Genomic DNA, 12668 nt, shown 5'->3' with positions numbered 1-12668 from the left:
CTCTCTTGGTATCCAGCTCTCGTTGTCTCTTTAGTGCATGTGTGTGCGTGTCTTTCCCTCTCTCTCTCTCTCTCACTCTCTATCGTCTCTCTCTGGGGAGCTTCCATCTGTCAGTTTTGTGTTTTGTTTTCATTTCATTCACGTTCGGCTTCTGTTTCTGCGCCTTATTTTTCCTTTTCTGTTGAATATTTAATTATTACTTTTTTTTTCAATAAAAGGTAATTTATTAACAACAAATAACATGTGGTAAGTTGGCTGTACAAGTGGTCGTTAAAGTCGCATATTTCAGCCATATCGAGTTATTATTTAAGCTCATTTTCACGAATGTTTACCATGTGCTATGAAATTCCGGCTAGCCAAAGGCCTGACCATTGCAAATAGGAATTCATACAAAGTAAATAATAAAGTGTTTACGCTTGTTTAGATCAAACACAAATAATCATACATTTATAGATACTAGATATATATAAACATAGATAAAATTCCTGCATTTCGCAATGGGCAACGTGACTGGAATAGTTTATCCCCAGAGTTGAATTGTTTAAACAAAACGAAAATCTGGAGAATCAATAGGAATAATCTATATAATAGTATTTGACCATTCCAGGTAAGTTTCATTAATATTTGCGTCTCGACTGTTTTTTAATGACCCACAATTTTGGCATAAACAATTGGCTCCATAAAGCAAAGGAAATAGTTTGACGCGCATAAAGAATTATTACATAAAATGTGTTTGAATAATAATATTCAATTCTAATATATGCATAATGCATAATAATTGAGCTGAGCCAAATAATTAGCAACAATGATAGACAATAATAAATACACTTTCCGACTCAACAGGTTCTAGCAGGCCTCATTAAGACTTGAAATGGGAACTCTTCAGAGCTTTGTGAAGAAGAAAGAAAAGAAAGAAATAGTGGTTCATTAGTAAATATTTTTATTTATGACAAATTTTCGTATGTTTTTGACTGCGAAGTAGATGTTTAATTGGCATTATAATCAACCCAGTGGAACAATAAAAACTTTTATTGCGACAAATTTGGGATTCTACACAGTTTGGTTTTCATAAGCTAATTATAAGAGTCGGTTTTCAACCCAGCCAATGGAACTATTTACAATGATTCGAATTCGTTCTTAGATCATCAGCTGAGTGGAGATAAATAGCGAGTGGATAGCAATGAAATAATTCATTGGACTGAACAGAGTGTGCCTGGAGTCGTGTGAAAACTTTGGAGAAACATGCAAAGTGTCCATTAAGAGTCCCCAAACATCTCGTGACAGTCGAAAAAGTCGAAAAGCTATGCAAAGGTCAAGTAAATGTGAGTTTGCAAGTGCGAAATAGATAAGAAATACGCAGTTACTTAACAAACCTATTGAACCAAATGGAACTGCTAGCAAAAGCAAACTATGCTGATATTCATATACAGTTGGAAATTAATTTGACCTCTTGACCCCACACATTACATCCATTGTATGCACTAATAAGAAATATATATCATTTACATACATACATCTACGATGATATTCAAAATAGCTACAGTGAACACCTTAACTAAGTATGTGATGTCCGTGATGCAATATTATTTTGATCTAACGAAATGCTCGATAACCCCATGCTCCCTAAATCGTCGATGGGAGCCGCGGCGATTAATGAAGTGCTGCTTGTTGTTCTTTGTCAGTGTTTAGCCCAAAATTATTTTTATTTTTATTTTTATTCATTTTCATATTCTCTCGTCTGTTCTGTTCGATTTGTTGTATTCAGTCGTTTTCGAAAATCGCTTAAATAGCCGCCCGACTTGACGATGCTGCTTAGTTCGAACTTGAACAGCGTTGAGTGCGGTTGCGACGGTGCTAAGAGTGAGTTGTGCTTGAGGAATACTTCCATAGAACTTTTAATTTGATAGGCAACAAATACACTTGCATATTATACACATGTGGAATTTCTTATATATCGATATGCGAATATAAACATACATACGTATATTGACTAAAGTGTTCTGTGATTTTAGCGCATTATAAACGAATTAGTGTGTTTTGTAGCTAGTTTTTTGCCGAGCCATTTGAATTTGTTTGTGTTTATTATCGATAAGCTATTGGCATTGTGTTCTATACATATGAACTTGTATAAATGTGTATGTATGTCATTCATTGTGCTGATAACAGGTAGAACAGCAGTTTGTGAGTTCATTGCAAGGCGGTTATCAACCAAAGCAGTAAAGCGAAAATTATATAATAAATATATTTTATTTGTACATATATGTATATACAGTTTATAGTTTTGCATTATCAGCCGCAACTTATAAATTTATTTAAAAATAAAAATAAATATTCAACAATAATCGAGAATTCGAACTGAAATTAGCATAATACAAATTTGAAAGCTGCATGCAGAGTTTATTAATTTAAATTTAGCGGAAATAGATTTTTATTAAAGTTTACTCTTTGCTTCGCAGAGCTAGAGTACGTGAGCGGAAGTCTGAGTTCTCAGAGAAAAGTTTCTATTTACATTAGCTGGGCTACAGGTGGCAGGTGACAATACAACATACCCGACCGCTACCATTCGGGCAGGTGTTGCTCTGCCAGTGCAGTGAGTGAGGCAAGGCTAAGGCGACCGCATGACATGCATGCGTAATCAAAGTGCTATCATGAGCGGCAAATCGTAAACAGCCCCCCAGTGAGCGACGCCGCTGCGCTGTCGCTGTCGCTCTCTCGCCGCTCGGGTCGGGATAGTTTTGCACGTTTTTGGCGCGCACACAACAACAAACGTGCAAATCCGACTGTATTTGCCGGCAGAGAGCGCGTTCTGCTAACGGCTGAAAACGAAACGCTCAGTTTGGGTCTCAGTTTCTTTCGGTTTCAGTTTCAGTCTCCGTTTCAGTGTCTGATTCGAACGCAAAGCGTGCGGTTCACAGCGGACTCGACATCGGCGACTTGCGACGACAGGTTTAACGAACTGACAACAAATAAAAATCAAGAGAAAAAGAAAAAAAATAGAAAAATACACACAAAAAAAGAACATAAACAATTTGAAAATCAGTGAAGTCGCAACGCCGCAGACAGCGCTTGGGCAACCGCTTGAGGAATTATGAAAGAATTGGGTGCGATTATCATGCCGTTAATTTAGAGCAATGCAGTTAACTGTGAATTCAAGTGCAAATGCGCAAATCGTGTTTGTTGCATTTAATGCGCGGGGGGAATCTTTAAATTTGCCGCGCTCTCGCTCAACAGGCTACAGCTGATTTAAAGTTGCCCCTGTGTTTCTGTGTCTCTCTGTCTGTGTATCTTCTGTCTGTGTCTGTGTCTGTGTCTGTTTCTGTTTCTGTCTCGGTTTCTGTTACGGTTTCTGTTTCCATTTCTAGTTTTCTTGCTTTTGTTGTTTTCGCTCTTCTTTGCGCTCTGGCGCACAAAAGCATGCTTTAAATTTATGGATTTCTCAGATGTCCTTGTGAACAAGTGCCGTTTCGTTGTTGCTGTTGTTGTTGTTGTTTTTTTTTGTCATTATCGTTAATGTTTCCGATGAGCATATGTCTGCAGTTGTATGTGTGCTCGCTCTAAATATGTGTGTGCGTGTGTGTGTGTGTGTGTTTGTGTATTGCCTGTACGAATAAAGCAGACGAGTTGTAAATTTAAAAACCTTTAGGCTGCCTACAGCAATCAAATTTAACTCAATTTAACTAAACAGGAAATGCCTTTGGGGCCCTTTGAACGTTCACATTATTCGATTTATGCATATTTCATTCAATCTAAAGGGCTTGAATTGAATTTGAATGTGTATCCTTGTTGCTTTGGCTCTTCTATCAACTTCAAAGATTTATATTGAGTTTTTTTTTCGAATTGAATATATTTAGTCTTAAGATATTGACAGATATTTACGTTGAAAAATATATCTTTCGTTTCTTTTTATTAATTTAGTTCGATTTGTATATATAAATACATTTTGCTATTATATTATATATTATCATATTTTTTGGATAATATTTTCAGACTGATTCTGTTCATCCATCATATTTGTATATCATATTATATATTATTATGTGAAGATGAAGCTGACACCTTAACAAATGAAATAGATCTCGAAAATTTTTACAAAGGAATTACTTTTAATACAAGATTCCTTTAAATTAAATTTTATGCCAAACACTGTCTCAAATTTCGAAAATTTAAAACCTTTTGGCAATAGTCTCAGTCGGGGATTCTTTTTATTTATTTTATTTTTTTTTGGGAAATTGTAATGGAATGTCGGACGACACTTGAGTGACAGCATACACACCATAGAATGACACACACACACACACACACACACACACACACACACACATAAACACGCAGACAGACACGCATATACACATATACAAGTACACACTTACATTGGCAAGGCTAGCGCCGCACTTTAGCAACACCTGAATGATTGGTTGGCTTTAGTGTGGGCAGGAGCAGAGGTAGAAGCAGTGGCAGGGGCAGTGGCAGGAGCAGGAGCAGATGTCAGCACAGCGACAGGAGCCGGGGCTGTCAGGCCTGCTGCCAGTTGCCAGTTGCCAGTTGCCAGTTGCCAGTCGCTTGCGTCTCGTTGTCTAGTAGCTGTCCATCAAGCTTTCTTAATTTAATTAAGCGCTCAATGTCCTTACCGACTGCGCACAAATACACGCAAGGCAAGCGGGCAACGCTTGATTTGTTGCTGCTTTTTTACTCTTGACTGCAGCATACACACACAGGCACACGCACACACAACCAATACACACACATATATATATGTTTGTATAGGTGTGTTATGTATCAACCACAAAAGCCACAGGACGTTTTGGCATGAAGGATATTATGTATGTTTGTACGTACATCGCTAGCTGCCACTGTTGTTGTTATTGTTGTTTTTGATGATGATAACGCTGATGATGATGATTATTACGATGATGATTATGACGATGATGATGATGATGGTTTCAACGATTGTGGCCTGAAGCGGGCTTCGAGACAAGGTTACCAAGAGTTGGCACATTCGCCATACCCTGTATACAAAAGGGGTTGGCAAGGGTTGTGCAACTTGATCAATTGACAATTGAATATGTCTGAGATGGGTTAGTTCGGTTTACTATTGTTGTGGAATAAAGGTAGCCACAGATTGTTCAGAAGGTTTATCAGCAAATTTAGTCTTTTATCTTTATTCGCATTGCAGTTAGAATTTTTGATTAAATAAATTGTAAAATTTTATTAATTTGTCTGCAATTATAGTATACTTCAAGCTTAAATTTGAGGAATTTAATTTAATTATTTTGTTATATAGGACACTTTATTTTTAATCAATTCTCGGTATGTGTATTACCAACATGAGCCTACATATATGAATATGTTGGAAGGAGTGCCACATGGAGAATAGTCTATTCAGCTAGATTGGTGGACTTGGCACAATTTAAGGGGTATCTTGAGTGCGCATATGCCCGCTGTCAGCACTTATACTTGGCATACTTACTACAGCGCGCAGTGCTGTGCAGCCCACTCCGCCCGCTCTGGGCAACAATAACATGGTGGCCACCTGCTGCGGCTGCACTTGAGTCCATTTCACTGTTATGCTATCTGTTTGTTATTTTTTCCACATGATGTGTCTCTCTCCCTCACTCTGTGAGTGTGTGTGTGTGTGTGTTTGTATGTGGGTTTGTTGCCTGCGGCAGCTCTGTCAGCTTGTAAATTTTTAATAAACTTTCAGTTGACTTTTTTTCTCCTTATATTATTTATGCTGCTGTTGCTGTTGCCTTTGCTTTCCTCATTAAATCAAGAAAAGAGGAAGCGAAATGGTATATTTTATGCTAAGCAATTGAGCTCGGCCTGCAGCACGATTTCATATTCCGCAAAACTCTCATTAAATATAGACTTGTGGGCTGTTCCACCATTCCGCATAAATATTTATGTATCCAGCGAATTCAATTCTCACTTTCATTTCCATTGAAACGGGCCATATTTTGAAATATGCAAATACTTATGTACTTCGTGGAAATCGGCGCCAACTCTGGATTATATGAGTTTCTTCTGAAAACTTTCCACATTACCTAATAATTGTGTATAATTGCTGAACAATCGCCGTTCATAATTGTAAATTATCATCTGTATTTCTAATCTCGCTGTTTACATTTCCGTTTTCCGCATGGAAACCTATCGCCGAGCTCTGCATGCCAATCCGATTCAGAACCTGAAGCTGAATCAGAATCTGAATTAAGTGTGTGTGCCGCACAATGCGAATCAAGTGCCACCACAATTTATGTCGACGAGAGCGGTCCACAAGAGCTGCTTATTAAGATGGGCGAAGGGAGCGGGAAGGCCAAGTCCACACAGCGCCGAGCAAACTCAATTTGAGATGAGCTCTTGTGGAATTCATTGAAAAAGTTTTAATTCACATTAAATTTGTAAAAACATTTATTTGCATTCCCTAGCCATTTACAAACAGAATAAAGCAGTGCCTGCAAATATATTTTTTAAAATTCATTTCACATATTCATAAGTTACTTGGAATATAGTTAGTGTAGTTGTCTGATATGAAAGTACAATGCAAATCACGCTATCATCTCTATTATGCTTCGTTGATTGACATATGCACGTTAATTTGATGGATGTTCTATTGTTGCTCTTTCGTTTGTTGACTTTCAGCACGTGTTGTGGTGTGCGTATATTTATATAAGCTATTGTATCTAGAGCATTCATGCTTCAAACTTTGTTGGGCTCCTCTGACTTGAATATGAAATGTGTCATGAATTGATAGATACAATTTGTACTTAAATATATAATTATGATAATATATTTTTGATTGTGGGTCACTAATATGGCAGCACATATTTCAGAATATGCATGTATGAAGTGGTTACAATTTTAATTGAAATATAGAATTTGACTATCAGCAATCAGTCAAACATTTATTTGAGTTTGCAATATAAATCTGCAGAAATTTGAATATTATTAATAGAGTTGATCTGAATGGAATACAAATTATTCGGAAATGTATTCGGAGTAGTGGGGAGAGGAATGTCTGGAATTATATGTATATAAATAAAAATATATACCATAGCAATAGATATAGAATATAGATAGCATTACTAACATTAAAATGATCAAAAATTATATTCGTATATCGAGATATGTTGATCAAACTAAACAATTTAAATGATCATATATTTCATAGTTAAAATCAGATTACATATTTGTTAATCGGCAAGGGCATTTGATCTTCGGTATTGCCAAAGCTCTTTCTTGTTTTGATTTTCGATTGTTGTCGTTGGTGCTCGTGAGCGCTTATTGCACAGCGAGTCAGAAAATGCGAATAGCAAATGGCAATTGCGATGTAAAGCTGTCAATCTCAATTGTCAGCTGACAAAAATGAGAGCGAGAGAACAAGGAAACGAGCAGAAAGAGAGAGAGAGAGAGAGAGAGAGAGAGAGAGAGAGAGGGAGAGATAGAGAGAGAGCATGGGTGACAGTGAGAATGCGTGCATGTGTGTGAGAGCGTAAAGAAGAGTAAATTTGAGCCTATAATCTGATCTAGATTAATACTAATGTGATTTTATTTAATTTGCTCTCTTACAGCCTAAGACCCAATATCGAGGCTACCATTTGAAGAGCAGCAGCAGCAGACGAGAATTTTAGTCGAAAACATGAACAGCGATGAGTTGGCAATGATCAAGAAGACCTGGGAGATTCCCGTGGCGACCCCAACAGACTCTGGAGCTGCCATACTGACAGCTTTCTTCAATCGCTTTCCGTCCGCATTGGAAAAGTTTCCATTTCGCGATGTGCCCCTGGAAGAGTTGCCCGTAAGTCGGATGTGAATGTGCAAAACGTGAAAACATAAAGCTAACCCATCTTTCTTCAGACCAATGCACGCTTCCGTGCCCATGCTGGGCGCATAATCCGGGTGTTTGACGAATCGATTAGGGTGCTCGGCCAGGAAGGCGATCAGGAGAAGCTGGATGAGATCTGGACCAAGGTGGCTGTCAACCACATTCCTCGCCGCATATCTAAGGAATCTTACAATGTGCGTGCTCAGCATAATCTATCATATCATATACATACTTATATACGGGTCTCGTTTCTATAGCAACTCAGAGGCGTAATTCTGGAAACGCTCACTGCTGTCTGCAATCTGGACGATAGTCAACAGGAGACGTGGACTAAGCTGGTCGACCACGTCTATAGCATTATATTCAAGTCCATCAACGAGGAAGGCGATGCCATCTAAACTGAGCCAGACGAAAGGCGTGAGAGCAGGAGCGAGAGCGGAGCGGGAAAGTAACGAATGCAGTTCACATTGCAAGGCACAGCTTATGTAGATTTAAGTAAATGATAAATGATAAATGTTAGCTATTTTCATTTTGTATTTATGAGTAAAAGTCCAACACACAAGAACACCGGCAAATAAATACACACACACACAGACATGACACACTAACACACTCGCACACTGCTCCGTAAAGCTTTAACCCATTGTCAGCCTTAAGCACTTAATAAGAATACAAATAAAATAAAGAGGTCGCTTGTAGTCGTAAAGCTGCAGTTTCTAGTTTTTTATAATTGGTAAGCATTAGTCTTAGAGCAGTCAAACTAAAGATAATCCGAGACAGTGGCGAAGTATTATATTAGTTATAGTTCTTCTGTCATCAAAAGCATATAGCTACGTCGTACTCCCAAAACAGTATCATATATCTTAATTTAGGCGAGTCAAGAGCAGTAGCAGGCATATACTTTCTAATGGAGCATAGCCTGAGTAAGAATTGTGAAGGATAATATACATTTTGGGCAGGTGTAAAGGATAATTAGAAAAAAAATTAGAAGATTCTATTTACAGTAGAGTATTATATATAGATTTATACATAAATACATATGAATTTTAATTGTATAGATATTTATATATGAAATTAAATATAAATATTTGTACATATTACATACTTTGCTTCATACATAAAGATAATTGAGATATTCCCATAAAAATATTTCATACACAAAATATACATTTTTGATCAGAATTCTAAAACGCAGTAGATATTAAATAACTTGTTTATGTTTCAATCAGTTGGCCTGAAAAAGTGTTTCAGGAAAAGCAACTAAGAAGGAAAAGTATTTTAGAGGCAAGTGCTAGACACACTTGAAAACCATTTCCCTGCACACTTATATGTATATATATTTCGCAAGCATTTGCAAAAGAATTTCCGCTGCTCAGGGCTCGCAACAACCAGCCGCAAAAGAATAGACTCAATGCAATTTAAACGTCACTCAGCTGGAATTGCATAATTTTAGGAAGAGTACCGCAGATGGGCGTTAAAAGTATATTAATTGCAGGCGCGTTAAATGGCAGCAGCACCTGCATCTTGACGACCCATGCATGGGGTATGGGCAATGTTAAAATATCTTAATTGCGCATACGACGTGGAGTCAGTTTTCTTTAAGGTAAATTATACACTTGAATCGGTCTGTGTTTTTTAAATATTTAAAAATATAACAAATAAAAAAGTTTATTTGAAATTTTAGTATAATAATATTTTAAAAATTAATTTAATGTAAATACATCGAATATAATGTATATTTGTTTGACTACAGGATACCAAAATCAAAAAATTCTACACATGAGCCCGATTAGCTGCTGTAAAAAAATCAACATGCCAATTTGGAGGCGTTTCTTATTATTCGTATTATCATTTACCCTATCAGCACTAGGCCAGTTAGATAGATAACAGGTTAATTAACAGCGTGCTAACATCGGCACTGTTAAATGGTCATGCCAAATAACAGCCATAGCGGGAACAGCCACCGGCTGGCGCATGTTATCTGGGCGCTTTCTTATCACTAACAGAGCTCGTTGTTGAGTTGCCCTCGCATTGGTGAGTTGTGCAAAAACCGAGGGCAAGCTTTACAATATTTGTCCAATAATAGTCGAAAAATAACTGTTAAGCGGAAAGCGCGCGTTTCGGGTTAAAATACGCTGCGAACGGTGAAACATCGAAGTTGTCAGCAATTACGAAAACGCGCGATTGTGAGTGTAATTGGAGTCTAGTGTGAGAGTGCGGGCATATCAGTGTATAATATTCGTGTTCCTCACACCCTCTTGAGTAGGCCTAGTAAGATATTTATAGCACCACTGATTCAATCATCAAAAAAGAAGCTAATTGCGTGTAGTTATAAAAGCATGAATGCCTGAGCAGTAAATAGAATTGCTATCAGTAAAAAAAAGTGTCATAGTCAAGTGCGCTGGCATTCCAATCAAAGCAAAGCAAGAACAAGCAGAAATAAATAAAATATCAAAGAAATCCAGCACAGCAGGCCACCCACACCCCGCACGCGTTAAATGACCAGGTAAGCTCTCTTAAAAAGACTTTATTGGCAGGTGTGCCATAAAACGTTCAAAGGATTCCCATTAGAGAATAAATACAAATACTTCGGTCAAGTTGGACTGACTTTAAAACTAACGACGGCCTTCACTCCCTCTCCTGATTAATGGCCAAAGTTATTTGACTGAATTGGCTGAATTAAAGGCAGATATATTTCAGTTTCTAACTTCGATGTTGCGCAATCCGTTTGGCCTTTGGGAATGCATCTATGCAGCCCGCCCTCACTTACCATAATACGCATATTTCCAATACCCCCACAGAATACGCTCTAAGTGTGCACACTTTGATTGTGCTTCAGCGAACCTTTAATGCATCTCGAACATCTAAAGCATCTTCACATTGCACAGCGAGTCCAGTGTCGTCCATTATTGGATGCTGCTTGACAAGTTGAACACCCTTAAAATATGTAGATGAAAGCTGTTATCTGTGGTCATCCAATAAATATTTCAATATGCATTGAAGTTATTTTTAATCAGCAACAGTTTCAGAGTGGAATCCTATAAATGCAAATTAGCTTTTTTATACTGAATAAGAAGTTAGATACTGAACTTTAAATATGCAGAAAATTAACTAAATACTTGAAAGTTATGTACAAATCATAGTCATATACGATTTGCCATACGTCTGATTTTGAGTGCGGGCATTGCGTTCTTCAGAACATTCCATTAAATTTACCATTATTTCAGTGATGATTATATTAATATTCTCTGTCATATGAATTAATTTCCCTGAAGAATGAAAATAAATATTTTTAGTGAAATTATCGCAAATATTAATTGTGTAAATATTTGTATATTGATTACCATAATTTTTATATACATTATAATTGAATTCAACAGAATTTTAAAATTTGAAAGTATGTTACATTTTGAATATTTTTAAAATATGTCAATTTTACATTCTTTTTAAAATTCAACATTCTAATTTGTGTATTTGTAGTTATTTTTGAGTTTTTTACATTCTATTAATTTTAAATATACACATTTTTTTCATAATATACACATTTGTATCATGTTCTGATCGATTTATATGAATGCCTGAATAAATTTGATGATAAGACAAAATTTAAATATAAATTATCCTTTTATTTGACTGTAAATTATATGAAATTGTATAAAATAATAGTTACTTAAAGCATAAATTTTTTTCTAGCTATATTAAATTTGGAAAAATATCTAATTTTTTTTTACTTATAAATAATATAAATCCATTATAAATAATTAAAAATTATTAATAATTAATTATTAATTATTAATTAATCAATAATAATAATTAATAATTAATTTTATTTATTTTTAATTTTACACAAGTTTACTATACAGTTTCTGTTAAATTTTCAATATACATATTTATTCATGTAATTAAATTGATTCGATTTAATAATTTATTATTCAAATTCAATAAGCATTTAACTGCAGCGTTTCACTTTAGCTGAAATGAATTTCAATATAATAGAGAACAATTATAATTATTTAAAACCAACCGTTTTGCTTTTGTCTCTGCAGATCAGGCTTTATTAATTACGCTGCTGAGCAAAGAGAACTGACAAACAGACATTAATTGTATGCTTAGTCTTGTGCTCTCTCCCTTATTAACAGCTGGCACTTAATTTCGTTGAAATTTAGTTGTTTTTCTATACACAATTTGTCTCTGCCTGGGGAATGACGTTTTTCTTTTGTTGGCTTCACACGCTTCGCTTCAATTATATAACTTTGTTTTGAACGCGTTGAGCTCTCCGACGTCCCAGTGAAGTATGCTGCATTTCTTTCTCCCAGTACTTTAGCTGTCACATACACACACACGCACACACATACACAGTGCGTATACGTAATGTTATTCAGCATTGTTATGCATGCATGCAGACCCGCACAGACAGCTGAGCAGAAAGAAGATTTGCTATTGCCTTCAACCACATTACATTATGCCCTGACTTGATGACATTTCCTGCACGTTAAAGCGAAACTTTCCTAATATCTGTAGATGTATATCCATATGATATCGTTAGCCATTAAAGCTGAGCTGTTGGGCTTACCGCAATGTCAATACAAATAATACTATTTGACCACAGAGACCCCCACATAAACAAAAGACATCCTTGTGTCTGTCCTCTATGAACTCTACACAAGTACAGCATATGGACAGACCTCAAAAACCTCAGCTCTAATTCTATGCACATGTCTTGTATTTGCATATGAATTTGCTCGCTGGCAAAGCCATTTAACTCTTTCCCTGCATATGGCAAAAATCATATCACACACTTAACACGACAATCGATTTAGTCAACGATGTCATCGATGTCTGCTCTTGT

At 36.3% G+C, this 12668-nt stretch overlaps 2 protein-coding genes across 6 annotated transcripts in view; both read left to right on the top strand.

Moving 5' to 3' along the window:
• Positions 1-120: 120 nt before the first annotated feature.
• On the top strand, positions 121-8531 carry glob1 (globin 1). 5 transcript variants are annotated; one of them, XM_089256455.1, is made up of 4 exons: positions 121-246; positions 7566-7792; positions 7852-8013; positions 8077-8531. In XM_089256455.1, the coding sequence occupies exons 2-4, from the start codon at positions 7634-7636 to the stop codon at positions 8215-8217; spliced, it is 462 nt and encodes a 153-aa protein (XP_089112581.1). In that variant the 5' UTR covers positions 121-246; positions 7566-7633; the 3' UTR covers positions 8218-8531. The 5 variants fall into 5 exon arrangements, with proteins under 5 accessions (XP_089112581.1, XP_089112585.1, XP_017968222.1 ...); XM_089256459.1 differs by having other exon boundaries at positions 199-218; XM_018112733.3 differs by lacking the exon at positions 121-246 and adding an exon at positions 1744-1860.
• Positions 8532-9900: 1369 nt separating this feature from the next.
• LOC108659688 (atrial natriuretic peptide receptor 1) overlaps positions 9901-12668 on the top strand; it is a 47956-nt gene continuing 45188 nt past the window's right edge. Inside the window, exon 1 of the mRNA XM_018112725.3 lies at positions 9901-10325. The gene's annotated coding sequence lies outside the window, so the exon portion shown is untranslated. The remainder of the gene's footprint in view (positions 10326-12668) is intronic.

The sequence above is a fragment of the Drosophila navojoa genome, chromosome 2, assembly GCF_054131105.1.
Source record: "Drosophila navojoa isolate 15081-1374.11 chromosome 2, UAZ_NAV_1.0, whole genome shotgun sequence".
Lineage (NCBI taxonomy): Eukaryota > Metazoa > Arthropoda > Insecta > Diptera > Drosophilidae > Drosophila > Drosophila navojoa.
This window is presented reverse-complemented; position numbering and strand designations above follow the sequence as displayed.